Source organism: Chelmon rostratus, chromosome 11 (genome assembly GCF_017976325.1).
Source record: "Chelmon rostratus isolate fCheRos1 chromosome 11, fCheRos1.pri, whole genome shotgun sequence".
Taxonomy (NCBI): domain Eukaryota; kingdom Metazoa; phylum Chordata; class Actinopteri; order Chaetodontiformes; family Chaetodontidae; genus Chelmon; species Chelmon rostratus.
In genome coordinates, this window is record NC_055668.1 from 11,636,496 (window position 1) to 11,652,870 (window position 16,375).

Sequence of the window (16,375 nt, forward strand, 5' to 3'; positions counted from 1 at the left end):
ATCTTCACAGATGCCTTAACACCTTTATAATCATCTGATGATTGTATGCTTATGCTCATTTACACAAAAATGTGAAAATTCCTGCAAAAAACAGAATTTTGTTTGCGTGTCAGTCAAGTCCCTCTGATTTCCCCCCATGAGGATGACAGTTTTATCACAGCCAGAGCTGCCAGCAGTGACAGGGATAACACTGGAGCAAGTAGAAGAGGCTTGACCTATTAGATACTCTGAAGCTTGCCAGAGGTAACCACACTTCAGAGTCTTGCAAGTCAAGGATATATAGCAAGTGACAGAGTGCCAGTATAGCACTGTGTGTACATGCACAGGAAATCATGCAGCTTATTCCTGGATACAGTTAACAGTATTTGAAATAAAAACGTTTTTCCTGCCAAGCCAATCATAATTCAGTCGACAGTACTCCACACCAGCCCTGCTATCTCTTTTCAAATGAATGGCTATTACATAGAAGTTCATGTAACCCAATCAATAACCGTAACTCCATTACTCCTGTTGCACTTATGCTCGGCAGATGTCAAAGTGAAGGATTGTGAGTGATTTCTTATGTAAATGAAAGCAACCTGCAGCGAGCTGGTCTACCCAGATCACTTCTCAAGGGCAAACTGCGAGATGTTGCCTTGTCCTAATGTTTCAGGTCGGCTGTCTCGCCTTCCAAAACATGTTATTCATACCCTCCTTCACTATACTGTGACCCCCACGCTGCAAACCTTTTGACCTAATATTTAACATATACAACCAAATCATAGCCTTGATCTGAGAATGTTGCATGAACTAAAAATGGTCTGTGTGTTTCTTATTTATCGAGTAATTTAACTGTCTTGAAGAGCAGATTTCGCCGGGCAGTAATTGTGTTTTTACAGCCAAGAAACAGTTTTCAACATCAGCATCTTTTTGTTTTACATTAGCATCTATTTCGAAGGAACAACTTTGCAGTGCAGGACTTATTTTTGCCAAAAAAATATGTGCGCTCCAAAGGCTGTTGTTTAAAAGCACCACTTGGCATGAGACAGTTTTTGTCATACAGCAGGTTTTCGCAATGCAGCACTTGTTTTTGTTCGGTTGTTGCTCTTGTTTTTGTGTAACGCTACAGTATTATTTTGGAGGAAAACTGCTTATTCTGACTGTTCTTTTTAGATTCATTTTTCTACATCCCTAGCTGTGAAGAGCATCTCCAGATGCATCCATTATGCTCTGTTTAGTCCTTGGCTGGCTGTGTGAAACATTCACATTGTACACAATGATAGAACAAATGCTGTTTGGTAGATAAGTGTCAGGTTAACCCACAAACAGCCTGTGTAGCACCAGCAATAATGTGCCGTAAACGCTGACATGTTTCGTCTCTTTAATGGCCTGTGTGTATGCGCGTGCATGTGTGTGTATGTATGGTGTGTGTGCTTTTACACATGTGCACTGATGCATGGTATTTGTTTCATGTGGCTCTCTTTGTGTATAGATTGACTTTGGTCTTAAAAATCACTGGATTTGGCCTGTTTAATGTAATAAATCAGAAGGGCAATGACTGGCTCTTATTAAACATGATTAAATGATCCAGTGAACTGAGTCTGCATGTGCCCAGCAAGCTCTTTGAATCAATACAAGCTTTGAAAACCAGCTTTTGTTTGTGAAAACAAAGTCATGCTGATCCTAATTGGCTGAGGAATGAAACTGTGCAGAAGAATTCTAATAACATTGTTTTTTTATATATATGCTGCAGGGTTTGGAGGGTCGTTTTGTGAAGTAAATCTCAACGAGTGTGAGTCAAAACCATGCCAGAACGGTGGTAGTTGTGTGGACGGCACTGACCTGTATCACTGCTTCTGCTCAGAGGGTAAGTTGCAATTAGATCCCCCAATAGTAGAGATGATACGATTATGTGGCTAACTCAGACCTTTGTTGGTTTTTAAGTGTGCAGCCGACCGGTTTCAGCCCGGGAGTTATGATTGTGGCTTAACTGAAAAAGCCATTCAGAAATACTTTAGCACAAATTGTTTCATTGTTTGCAGCAATATTTCTGCAGCCGTGTGTCATGGAGGGTTGAGAGTTCACAGAACTTTGTCCTGACCAAACACAACAGGTGATTTAGCTGATTAGCACACTTTGGGCCAAAGAACAGAAACTAATCAGTGTCATAGACACAGTTTCTCATGTTTCCTTGCTTACAGCAAAATAACTTTTAACAAATATTTGCTTTGAATTTCATTTCAAATCACACAAAATCATTCCATCACAAATTGTCACCCGCATCAGTGCAGGAAGGAAGAATGAATCTCAGCTATTTTTCCAATAATTTCTTGGTCCAGTTGACATCTTACCTGTGAGACTTACCTCTGATTAAACCTTGATTGCTGGTGAAGCTTGTTATGCATTTTTAATGAAGTCAGGATAATTGTCAAATTTTATGACATGGAGAGAGGTGGAAATTGGTTCCATGGTCAGTTTGAGAAATGATGAGAATTTGACCTGCACCGATGGTGCTGATAGCCAAGCATTAGTCATGGGCCTCCTGTAGCTGCAGTGTGTGACAGTGCTAATGATAGTCATTTTGTAGCGTGACCATGCGGTGGAATATATTTATGGGGGACTAAAATGTCAGAAATTGGCGGCACTCACTTTTAGTTTGTGACTTTAACCTTTTATTCTCAAAATATCAAATGTGCTGCTATAACCCTCCATGCAAAACATGTTAATCAAGCAGGCACACACAATATGACAAAATCTAATTTATCTCCTCACTTTCAGGCTGTGATGCAGTCTAGTCTCCAGATTATGTGGTTGTTTACTTATGACAAGTTTGCAGTGAAAAGTCATGTAAAATTTCACAACAGTAATAAATTGCTTTTGGGTGCAATTTGATAGTAATTAGTATCCTTTCAACTGTGGTATTTTACTGACATTCACATGCCATCTCTGATGAGATTTTTCTTTCTCTCTTTGTACCAGGGTTTGGGGGGTTGAACTGTGAAATCAACTATGATGAATGTGTCCATGGATACTGCGCCAATAATTCCACATGTATTGACCTGGTTGCAGACTATGAGTGCATCTGTCCTGCGGGCTTCGCTGGTGAGTTATCTGTGTCATCATTTTCATAGTTAAGGTTTTAATGAAAATAGTGCAGATTGATGAATCTTCAGCAGTGATAACTATCGAAGTGGCCCCACTGTCTAATCTAAGAGCTCATTTACCAATCTCAGACTGACTGCAGAGAGTCTGATAGACAAAAGATATCTTTGTTTCTCCTCCTGCAGAAACTGAATACAGAACAACATATTTATTTAAGATAATGTATTGATTCAAAGATTTAAGAAGGTGCTGTCTGTCTTTTATTGAAGGCAGCGCAGGAACATTTACAGTAATACTGATTCAATTTGACATAATGCTAAGATGTACATGACTAGTACATGTTCATTTTGTCTCCACTTTTATGTTGTATCATTGTATTGCTCATCCCCATATGTTTGGAGTAACCGAGATTTGTTCACATTTATCATGTAACGCTGTAAGCAGGCAGGAAAATAGACAAAATCAATTATGTGTGGCTTTGGCTGTGGGAAGAAACTGAAAGACGCTGAAAGTACAGAGATATGGCAGTTATACTAAAGTGTCACCCCTGCTGGCTCCATTACCGAACACTCACATCCCTCACATCATGCTGGTTCATCATGTTAATGGTCGTCACTCTCTGCGGTCACACTCGTTTCTTTGAGATCTGTCATTATGTTGGTGATGTTTTTTTTGTAGTAGTTGGTGTTTGTCTTTATTGCCCTCATTTAGCGATCTTTATTTATCTTTCAGGTAAGAACTGCTCCACGTCTGTCTCTCCATGTGCATCAGATGTTGAGTTCTGCAAAAACGGAGGAACCTGCACTCACAACTTTGCAGGGGAAACACTCTGTATTTGCCCTCCAGGTATTGAACAGGAGCATTTATACAGTAGATTTGTTCATAAATTTGTTCAGCTCAGTCTTTGTTTTGATACATGAATCAAACTTGCCGTTTGATCTTCAGTTGCCATAGTAATTCCATCTAGAAATGTAGACACTTGATACTGTGGTCTGTAAAAAATAATACTAAGCTATATAATCAGTATAACCACAGTGTGTCATGTGCTCTTCTTTGCTTTTTCTACACGAATCCCTCTTTTCTAAATTCAGCCCTTTATGCGTGTGAAAACATATTAGTGTTGTTGATTACTGTGGTATCACCAAAGCAGCTTTTACTTCTACGTGAATGCCATTAGGAAGCACATGTACAAATCCACAAATTGATTACAATTGGTGAAAAAAGCCACACACACACCACAGTTTTTTTTTTTTTTTCCCTGTGGGTTGTATACGGTTGCGGAAATCCCTCCTTGGTTGTGGTGCTTCAGGCTCTAGCTGGATAAAATATGTAAATCAGCGGTGAGGCAAAACACTGGCGATGACGGCATTACGTGAAATCCCAATCTATGATGTGTGCCAGCCGTGGGAAGGCAGGAGGATACTGTACACAGCACAGCACATCAATCACTTCTTTGATCCCACCTCTTACAGGATACCACAGCAATGACTGCTCCTCGTCTGTGAACCAATGTGTGTCGAATCCTTGTGACCCTGAGGGGACTCTCCTCTGTGAAGAGCTGGCAAATACTTATAGATGTGTGTGTCAACATGGGTACATGGGGCTGCACTGCAAAACACCTATAAACCACTGTGTTGATGGTCTGTGTCAGCATGGTTCAGCGTGTGCGGATCTATCGGGAGGGTTCAAGTGTGATTGTTTACCAGGTAGGTTTCACCATCCAGCAGGGGCTTGTTTCAAATGGAGGCAGTTCCTCGAATGAAGCATGCACATAGCAGACACACTCCCGGTTTGATGCTTTCCCTTGTTCAGCTTCCTTCTCTGTGGGAGTCTAATCTCTTTGGCCTTAAGCAACAACACGCAACAGCCTTATGAAATGTGCAAGTCAGGGCTCAGTTCATCAGGTTGTGAGCTGACTTCAAAGCAGTGATGATGCTTGGAATACCTGTTTGCCCACTTAGGACCCGAAAGTCTTTTTGTTGCTGTTTTATCAAAGGAAAAGTTTACAATCAATGGAACATATGGGCATTAGATAACAGGAGCAGGGAGTGCAGCAGATAGTACCTGAAATTTCATTCATGCAATAATTAGATTGTATCAATTAAAAAAAGGAAATTAACTTTACTTGTATTACATTTCATTGCAGAAATTCACACAAATCACACATGAATCATTTTTCAAGTGTTTAGCCTGAATACCTACATGGTTCCTGTATGGTCATTGCACATGTTGTCTTTTGCTTGTGCATTAAAAAGAAATGGAAGACGGGAAGAAGACCAAGTGATCAAACAGTTATTATTTGGCTCTGTAATTGTAATTCTTAAGGACTAATCGTATGATCATTACTCGAGATCTTTACTCTGCAGTATTAGTATAAACAGCCAACAGTCATAACTGCTCTGAAATGGAGACATCCTACTGAACATCTTATTCCCTCTCTCCAGGTTTAACAGGCCAGTTTTGTGAGATAAACATTGACGACTGTGAAGAAAAGCCGTGTGGAGTCCTGAGCATTTGTAAAGACGCTCTCAGTGGCTATAGTTGCTTCTGTGCGCCTGGATTTATTGGTAAGTGAGTGTTCTTTGTGAGTTAACATGGCATTTTATTCACAGGAGCAACGTGTCAACATGTTGTGTACTTTTCATACTTTCTTAGGAAATCAGTGCGAGATTGAAGTGAATGAATGTCTAAGCCAGCCTTGTCAAAATGGAGGTTCCTGCATTGATGAACTCAACTCATTCAGCTGCCAGTGTCCTCTTGGAACCACAGGTATTTTATGCACTTCCTACCATGACTGTGTTATACACAACCCTGTCTCCTAGTGTCTTCATAACTACATTGTGCTGACGAACATAATCATTGCTTGGATTATGTCCAGAGACAACGTTTCTTTGAGTGAATAAAATTTATGTACCACACTGGAGTCTCAGGGAGGTGGTCGGGTGGATGGTGGGCATATAAAGTGCAGAACTGTGAATGTGACAGAATCCAGGGTTCATGTCCCGACTCCTGTCTGTGGTGAGGTTTAGGCAATGAAAGCACTTTGGCTAAGGTTAGGGAAACATCCTGATTTTGGTGTCTCAGGTCACTGCTGACTCTTTCTGCATTAAAACAGACATGATATTTCTCTAACCAAGTGCCATCAGTGCTTAAACATAACCATAAAAAAGCTGAATAATGCTGTGGTCGCTCTAACTGGATAGTGCATTGCAAGATTGCCTATTTGGCAGAAGTCTGGATTCACGTGTTTGCCGAATTTACAAGTGGTGTGAAATAATTAAGCATTTGTCATAGACAATGTTTCACTAAGTTGATAGATTTACCACTAACTTAGCTCACCAAATTCTGCAATTTTCTTTAAAGGAGTCTGGGCACTTTCGCCCTAGGGTGACAAAAGACCAAATTGCAATTACTATTTTTGAAGATTTGACAATTTTCAACTGCTTCGCCTTCAGTCAACAACAAAAACTCACAAAACTCAGATTTTTTGAGGAAGTCTGGAGCCCCTTAAATTGTGCCCCTGCTTCCTTTCTTGTCTGTTTATTTAGTTTGAACATCTATTGAATGAATCATGTTTACTACAAATGTATGTTTATTCAGTGCCTTTTTTTGGGCCTCGACTTCGCGTTTAAGTGTGCATTGTCGATAAAATGGACTTGAAGCCTAAATAAATGCTTCAGGAAATGGTTTCGCACGTGAGACACGGCCTAGACTCGAGCCTGCATGGAGCCGGTGCAGACAGCTGCATAGATTAAAATGAGAGCGTATCTGTTGTGCGAGACGTACAAGTAGGAAAAACCTGATAAAGCTTGTCAGTGAAATTCCTGTCAAAACCAATCATAAAGTCAGCTAGCGTTGCCATAGAGACAAAGTTATGCCAAGGCTGATTATTATTGCAGACTGTAATATAACCGTTGCAGATATAACAAATATAACATTTGTCACTCTTCTGCAGTTATTTTGGTGAAATAAATGCAAAAGTAGTCTAATCAGTAACTCATTACTCCATACAGGCAGAAATATTGTTGAGTAACTTATCACTTTCAAATGAAATAACTAGTAGTATAATATTTTGAAAATAACTTGCCTCTGCTAAACACTTCTACTCATACAGTATGCATGGGTATGGTCGGGCTAACTGAGCATACTAATAATGTAAAGAAATATTGAAGTCAATTCAATTGTTGGTTTTAGAAGCAAAACTTTTCCCAGATTATACATGGAACCATAGACCTGTGGGTGCTTTAACCACTCCAGTGACCGACAGGGATCTGTTTGACTGCTTGGAGGTAAATAATACTCTGGTAATGAGTGAGGCTTGAATTAATTAGAAAACCTTTATTTTTATAGCGCTATTAACTTAGCTTTAAACAAATTATATAAAACTTGTTCTTCTAGAAATTGCTCATTTGGTTACCATAACAACAGTAGTCATTAAAATTACTCAATGCATCAATAGAAATTTTTTTTTCTTCGGAATTTCTAATTTGGTACTGAAGCTTTTCTAAGAGATGTACTTTCAAAATAATGCCATAATTTAACATGTATGGGTGAACTATTAAGTATGGTTTTATTATTATCATTGTTGATTATTATTATAATTAAGAGAAAAAGACAAAACACTGATAAAACAACATAAGGAAGTACATAAAGAACAGTAAATATAGTACATACAGGCCAGTTCATTGAATAACAGAGCAGGGTTTACTGCAAACTTTTAATTATATTTAATTTAATTTGTGTTCTCTTCAGTGTTAACTTGCACTATCACAGTTGTGTCAATGCAGTACACGGGACAAGTCTGTTCAGCCTGGTTTCCTCACTCCTCTTTTCATCCCATTCAAATACTGTACATGGAGTATGGTGTAATGTCTTATAGCACCACAAACAGAGCATCTTGCTAACACAACAGTGTAAACATAATTGATAAATGTAATGTTGAACGTTTGACTTCAATCCCTAGCAATGTACAAGTAGAATCTACTCATTAAACAGTGTGATCGTTTTGATTTGTAAAATGGTTGACTGCGATCAGGTTTCAGGAAAGTCAAAGGGGCGTTTGTCATCACTCTTATTGAACTTCTCCTTAAACTACAGGTGCTCCTATAGATATATTGTAGGAATGAAAAGGTGGCCGACGCTCTGGCTGCCAGTCTGCACGTTTTTAGGATTTACTGCAACAAACAATTTTTGATTACATTCCATCATTCCCTTCAGCCTTGATGCCTCTCAATAATGGAAACCTTTTATTGAAGTACAGTTCCAGAGGAGCCACAGAAATCCCATCAGGACTATATTTTTTATGTGAAGAGGGACACGGCTCTCTGCTCATAGTGTGTGGCAGGTGATGTGCTTAATCATGCAGGTATCTTAGCATAAACACACAATTTGTGCATCTACTGTAAATACTCTAGTCAAAATTACAAATACTTACATGCATGATGCAGTACATTTTTGAGCCTAGCGCCTGAACAAAATACAGTATGTGGACTATATAGTGGTAGTAGTAGTATAACAGTAGGATGTTAGTGAATATGCAAAGAAATTGTGTTTTATTTATTTTTGTTTTTTTTTGTTTTGTAATTGTAATTACCACCACCAAGGAGGTTATATATTCTGTTCAGTTTGTTGCAATACATTTTAAAATCTGGTAGATTTTATTAAAGTTCAGTAGCATAAACATAGCCAGTGCTAGAAATTATATGTCTCCACATCACAATTCACATTCACGGGTACAGGTGAACCTCAGCGGTAGCCAGCACTTAGTACACATAGTTGCTCAAACATCATACAGAAAGTAGTCGTTATGGAGCACTTGGGCACAGTGTTTTCACAGTGCTCTTCTAGTTTATATTGTTCAGATAGAAGTTTCTAGTGCTCATCCTTTCCTCAACAAAACTAGCACTCCAAAGCGTCGCTACCAGACCACTACAGCTTGCACTATTTATTGCACCCCATGATATGTGAGTGTTGGAAAGACGAATGAAATTATGGCAATTTTAGTTTTGCTTGACTCAAGTTGTTTTTACCAAAATTGAAGCTAAAATGTAATGTTAATCTTTAGGGCAATGACTGAATAAAGAGCACGGAGTCCTAAAAATCCAAAGGGCTTATTCTACTGTGAGCATGAATGTGTTCAGCAAACTGCATGGCATTACTGTACTGAATTGACCTGATGGTGATACCAGTGTAAAGGTCAAGAGTCACCCACTGGGGAACAATATCTACAGCAAATTTTATGGAAATCTAGAGATTTGTTTCTGATCTTTTATGTAGAAAGTTGACTATTTGACCTGCCAAAAATGTAGATGTGTTTATCCTCCAGGGAGCATAAACCTGACCAGTGCATTTTTTTTTTTTTTTGCCAAGGAGCTGTAATTATCCTCCTGGAACCACAAATGTCCAAACCAGATTTTATAATGATGATCTGAAATCAACTCTGAAATGAATGCTAATGGTGCAAAACAATCGTACAGTAAGATCTAATTTCTGAATACAGTTGGTTTATACTGAGAATCTAATTATGAAGGTAATTGGTTCCTTTATAGGTGTCGGCTGATAAGAATCTGAGAATAGACCGAGACAAATAATGATGTGTTTACATAAAGTTCGTAAGTGAGCAAACCTGCTGTAACAGTTTTGCTGAAGCTGCACTTCTGCCAGCAGTAAGTGGATTCAAAAAATCTTTGCATATCCCCAAAGCCTTTCAGAGAGATCAAAATGCTTTTGGCTGAGCTGAGCATCAGTATTGACAACATCTCTAAGAGAACCTCAGTGCGTCAACACTTAACTCATGCTAACCTTCAGGCCACATGACTGTTATAAGAGCAGCACAAGCAGTACGCTGTGTTATATGAGATGTTGCTGTAATTCAAAGACCTCTACTGATTTTAGAATTTCACACGTGTAACAGCCTCCTCCAAAGCTTACAGAGACTCTAAATGTGTAAAATAGTGCTCCAGAAAGTCATCTTGAGGCTTAGCTTGTGTGCAGCTGATCTGCTTTGTATTGTCAGAGAAAACGAATTAGGGGGAAATACCAAGAGAGTAATCTATATTCTATACTACATGAGCAATTCTTTGTGTTATATACAATATAAAAATAAATCCGCTCTGTGCATGCTGTAGAGTATGCTGTTAGTACAGAAAGATGACAATGTTGTTTTTTTACAGGAACAGTGAATTTGTTTAGCTGTTAAAACTTTGACTTCTGAATTTAAATGCCCTATTTGTATTAAATTTTCAAAACAAAATATCAGTGTCAAATTAATTTTGCCAGCATAACGGTAAAAATGTGTTTATACCATGTGAAATATCTGGCTGAGTTAATTTTTGTGACAACTGTCTCAATATACTGCAACCAAGGGATTCAAGATGCCACCAATCATCACATTTTCTGCACGAAGAGGCTATAAATCAACTGCAACATATATTCATCAAGCTGAGAGAAAGTGGAAAACTGAGCATGACTCATAAACGTTTACAAATCAAAGATGCAGTGTGGGACTTGTGATCACTGACTTGTTTAAATGCCATGTCTTTGCAGGGGACTACTGTGAAGTCAACATAGATGAGTGTATATCTTCACCCTGCTTGCACAATGCCACATGTGTAGACCTTGTTCATGGATATGGATGTGTCTGTATGCCTGGCTTTACAGGTTAGTGAATGCACTTCATATATTTGGGCATGTTTAGTACACGCAGTAGCTTGCAACTGATACGAAACCACTGTACACATATTGGGATATATGGAGATATTTTGTATTGCATTTCAAAATAAAAACACCATAAAGCATGGTACCAGAAATGAATCTACACTTGTCAGAGGGTTAAGCTTTACAGTGTAAGGTTAGCAGTGGTATTGCATGGCTCTTGTAGTAGCAGTGCTTTCAGCTAAATAATATTAGTATGCGAACATGCTCACAATGCTAACATGGTGATGTTCGGCACGTGTATTTTCAAGCATTTCAGTGAAGCGTGTTAGCGGGGCACCACACTGCAGAGTCACCTCTACGTCCTGAATGCAACTGGCTGTGTTTTACATCATCATGGAGCATGACTGCCAATCAGAACTGGGGATGGAGACTATTCATTCAGTAATTGTTTTGTCACAGGCACAAAATTATAATATTTTAGGTTGCTGCAGTAACACCAGTCATTTCATGTCTAATGTTCACGCACAGAAGTTTGTTTTAGTGTATGAAGACACTGACCTACATTTGGAAAATGTTTCCCTTATTTGTATGTTTTCTAAGTCACCAATTAGAACAATAACACATTCAGACAGTCATATCTTTATTCATAAATTATGCATTGCTGTTAAAACAGGTAGGTTTTTTGCAAAGTGGAGTCAGCAGCTCCTCTTAATTGCACAGAGACTGCAGGATGGTTTAATGCATGCACATATTTTGAAGTCTTGCATGAATATTTCTAATTTATTATTTAATTATTTCCTACATGTGATGCTGTGATGGCAACTATTAAGCGTACAACGATGAATAATGACTCTACTACAAAGATGATGTATTTCCACCTGGAAAGATCAAACACTGTAACAGTTTCCTAATAATTGCTAATAATTGCCACAGAGCAGGATTCACAGTGCAGTAAAACTGGTTGCAGTGCTGTGTCCTTTGTTATCCCTCTGAATTATATGTTGAAGAAAACTTTTTTGAACGTTCAGAAATTATATCTGAAATGGAGGTCTTGCTGTGAGGATATTCTTTGCTGTTTGATACCATGTTGCAACACCATAGGGAGCCCTCTCAGGTTTTATAGCTGTATTCAGCACTACAGTGCAGCTTCCCCGATCTTCTGTATGTGTGGTATACACATACACAATCCCCCAAATAATGCAAAAAACCCTGACCCACTTTTTTCAGGTTTATACTGTTTATCTAATGCATTCAACTCCTGTGCTAAACAAGCCTGTAGCACAACTTACAACACTGCCAGTGATGTGTTTTGTCATCTAAACACTGACTGTTTTAGAACTGCCAACTTTATGTCGGTGACCCTTGGATATAACATATTTATTTATCTATGTTTTTTCCTGTCAAAGGTGCGAAGTGTGAACTTGACATTGATGAGTGTGCTTCATCTCCCTGCAAGAATGGAGCCACTTGCATTGACCAGCCTGGTAATTACTTCTGCCAATGTGTGGCTCCATTTAAAGGTAATGAGCACTGAGGGAATGGGGACAAAAAGCAAAGTTAATTAACTTCACATACTATTATTTTCACCTGTCTGAACTCACTTCGCATGTCTCAACAAAATAGTACATCTTCATTTGCTACCTGTGATTAAATAAAGAAAAAACTGAGTAATTAGTGCCATGTGAGCTATGATAGTGGCTTCTGCCACACAAGTGACAGCTTCCATCATTTAGTCAGAGGAGAGAGCTCGTGCCACTGTACAGCATTATCATCGCATATCAGCGGGGAAAATGCTGATGGGTGATTTGTGGTAATGGATGGTTTTACTAACAGCGAAAGAGATTCAGATTCAGTTTCTTTCTCTAATTTTACAATAGAGGAGGAGATGGTGAGGAGCTCAGACTGGATTTAATGAATGAACACAGTTTGTAGCCCAAACATGGCTCTAGTTTTCATAATGTCATTTTGTAATGGCCAGCACTAGTTACTCAAAGTGAAAATGCTCTATCATTAAATTCTTGTCTAACTACTAATTTATATTTAGTTTACCATGTTTGTAAGCAATAATGAGAGTATATTGCAGTGTGAATTATTTAATTATGAGTGGATTATTTAGTATTAAGATGGTACTACACCACTTGTACTTGAACAGGAAAAATATAATCAAACATAAAACAATCTTAAATGACCAGATTTTTTATGATGTTGACTTGTTGGCACAGCTTGTTTATATCCCATATTGGTAATGACTGCAATTTTCTGAATATGATTTACAGCAAAACACAAGCTGTTTGTCATTATTAGAGAGCTGCTGTTGTCTGTGCATGTTGGAGAGGAGGCTCTACCATGAAGTCAAAATTCTTGAAGTGGGATTTCTGGGGAGCACAAAAGACTCTGTCATGAATAAATGAAAAAAAAAAAAACGTCCAGACTGTTCCTAGACACACTCATGCTAACAAACCGAGCAACCAGTCAAGAAGGACCTTGGTCAAAACTCATGGACCTCTCTGACAGATCTAATGAGCTCGTTGGCTATGGGCTCTTCCTGGAAGGACAACAGTCAGGGCAGCACTTCACAAATCTAGCCTTTAAGGCAGAATGGCCAGGAGGAAGTGACTCTTGAAAAAGGCACATGGAAATTACATAAAGGCACTTCAAAGACACACTGACAGCATAAGGAGATTCAAGAAAGAAAGAAAGTCTTCAGCTTTAATTCAAAGGACAGAAAGTGCAACAGAAATTAGACTTACCTTAGTACCTTAGATTAGACTCACCATAGAAGGCATGGTAGAGGTCATACCATGATGTGGTTACAATGTGGTTGAATCTATAACAATTTCTTTTTTATTTTCTGTATTTAATATTATGAAAGCAAAAGAGCAGAGTATGCAAAGTAACTTAGAATCACGTCAGAACATTCAGTTTTGAGTCTCACGCTGCGCAAATTACTTTGTGGCCGAAGTTTCCAGCTGCTTCAGAAATGCTACATCCAACAAAAGCAGAAGCCCTGGTTTACACCAGATTGTTGCTCGACTCAATCAGCACCTCATTCATCTTCCTCATTAGAGATCACACATCTGAGAAGCACAATGTGTCTAAAGCAAATTGAAATTCTTTTGTCCTCTTTGATTTAATACACAATCCCACAATTCCACTCGTTCTCCAAGTCTGTACACACACACTGCATGTTTTGTTCTTTAGTGTCTCCAAATGGTGGGTAGCCACAGTACAAGTGTGATAATACTAAAACAAGGGTCTTGGCAGTGGAAACGCTGCTGCACTCCAGTTCTGTTGTTGAGTCTCATTGAGATTGGCCTTGCAACCCTTTCATACTACAGAGAGTCATTTCAGTGTTTCTGTCTAAGTATTGCTTCATGGAGCTTCACTATCATGCCCTTCTTATACTGTGGAAAGTAACTTTTGCCTGGTCACGAAGTTGTTTTATTATGAACCTATCAATAAAATATTGTTTACTGCATGCTGTTGTATAATGGCACAAAATATAAGTACCAAATTTCAGTGTTCACTAAATTTCAATGAAATAAGTTGACATAGCGAGAACTGAGCTTTCTGCCTTTATCTGGCTGTCAAATTACTTATGGTGCCAGTAATCAGCTGTGGCTCAACCGAAAATGATGATGTGCATTTTGATTAAAGCATGCAGAACCCATTTTCTTCTTTTTTTTTTTTTTGATTTTATTGTTGATTATTGTAGCAGCTTCTTTAAGAATTTATTAACATACATTTTTTCCTTCTATGTATGATTGTTTTACAGAAATTATCAGAGGTAGGACACATAACTGGTCGTGTGTCTAGCTTTGCATGTTTTGCAACTTCCTTTATGAGCTCATTTATCACGCATTGCCTGCACTAATTGATGTTGCACACTTGCTTTGTGCAGATCGTTCGTACACATGCATGCTGCTTATTTCTTTCCCTTTGTTTGTATTTCATGCGTTCTTACTTGTGCTTGAGTGGGGTGATTTTTTTTTCAAGCAGTTTGAGCAATTTGCTAAAACAAAGTGACACAAAATTCTTAATAGTGCAAATGGCGACCTTCAGTTAGCACATTAGTAACTGAACTGAATGTTATTATGTCTACAGCTCTGCTAGCAGCTCTGTTTATTTATAATGGTGAGCGTTTTAGTTTAGTCTGTTAGAGATGCACCACACTGCAGACTCACGACTACGTACTGACTGCAATTGGCCATGTTACAAATCAGCATGGAGCATGTGACTACTAATCTGAACTGAGACATTCAGTAACTTGTCACAAGCACTAACTTCTAATATTTCAGATACTGTAGTAACACCAGTCATTTCATTTCTAATGTTCAGGCACAGAAATGGAAGAAATAAAAACTGCAAGTGAAATGCACCTAAAGCAGCGTCCTGAGTGTTTGACTGTTTAGTATCTACGAGGAATCTGTGATTGCAAATATTTTGGTCATTGGTGTTTATCATTCTAGTAGTTTACATTCTGTTTTAATGAGGACTCTGCTGCACGGGGAAAGAGTAACAGTAAGAGAAACAGCTTAATCTTTAATATCCCCAGGTTAACATTTCTACTGTTCCTCCACAGATTGTTGTCTGCTGTATTGTCCTCCAACGTGTGTTTCTTTGCCTCACTCCAGGTCATAATTGTGAGTTCTTACCCTGTGAGGCCAGTAATCCGTGCGAGAATGGTGCAGTGTGTGTGGAGGAGTTGGATCAGGACCATTTCCCTTTGGGTTTCCGCTGTCACTGTCGCCGGGGCTTCACTGGCCCCCGCTGTGAAATCAATGTGGATGAGTGCAGTTCCAGCCCCTGTTTTCACGGCTTCTGCTATGATGGTAAGAAACAGCCTATCTTGCCAACATGCTTACTAACCGGCACTTGAGATGGAAGCGAACCTACACACACACACACACACACACACACACCCACACACACACACACACATAGTGGCTATGTCAAATTTGGTTTTGCTCACTTACAGTCTGACAGGCAGTTTTCAATTAGGTCACCATTGCAGCTAATAAGGGTGTTATGAGTGGAGCTATTCCATCTGATGTGAGGATCCAGGACATTACCTGCTGGAGTAGGCTTGATTAGTTCCTTAACGTAACTGTAAAAGGAAATCAGTTAGCATCAATGTTGTGCTGCGATTTGAATAATGGATGATAAATGACAAAATTAATACAATCAAAGCTCAAGGCAGAATATTGTTTGCCTTCCTGTGGCTGTCTGATAACATTTTAGCCCTATGGATTCTATCTCTAGCATAGTGATTAAAAACTTATTGATCACATAAGAATTCAAATTTGTCAAATTAGATATCTCTCAGTAGCAAAAATATTTGCATTGCAGTTTGACTTTCTTTCGTGGAATCTCAACAAATCCCTTGTTGCGCCTGCCACTGGATTATGCCGGAACAAAACAGCGTCAGCTGTGGATCGCTATGAAAGAGCAACCTATCCTTCACTGTGCTCCAGTAGACCTCGGCCAGCTGTCCCGACTCATCTTGAGTGCAGCCAGTTCACCTTAGGTTAGTGAGGCAGGCCTATAGGACCTATTGGCCGGCGCTCAGCAGCATCCAGCCAGCCACCAGGGAGAGCACTGCATAGCTACAGTGGCTGAGATGAGTAATGCTGCTGCC

At 39.0% G+C, this 16,375-nt stretch overlaps 1 protein-coding gene across 1 annotated transcript in view; it reads left to right on the forward strand.

Moving 5' to 3' along the window:
- The window catches only part of eys (eyes shut homolog), a 144,009-nt gene that overhangs the window by 29,525 nt on the left and 98,109 nt on the right, over positions 1-16,375 (forward strand). The window contains exons 13-21 of the mRNA XM_041947814.1: positions 1,733-1,846; positions 2,959-3,081; positions 3,814-3,927; positions 4,554-4,787; positions 5,526-5,648; positions 5,737-5,850; positions 10,627-10,740; positions 12,144-12,257; positions 15,372-15,569. Coding sequence (XP_041803748.1) covers positions 1,733-1,846; positions 2,959-3,081; positions 3,814-3,927; positions 4,554-4,787; positions 5,526-5,648; positions 5,737-5,850; positions 10,627-10,740; positions 12,144-12,257; positions 15,372-15,569 — 1,248 coding nt within the window. The remainder of the gene's footprint in view (positions 1-1,732; positions 1,847-2,958; positions 3,082-3,813; positions 3,928-4,553; positions 4,788-5,525; positions 5,649-5,736; positions 5,851-10,626; positions 10,741-12,143; positions 12,258-15,371; positions 15,570-16,375) is intronic.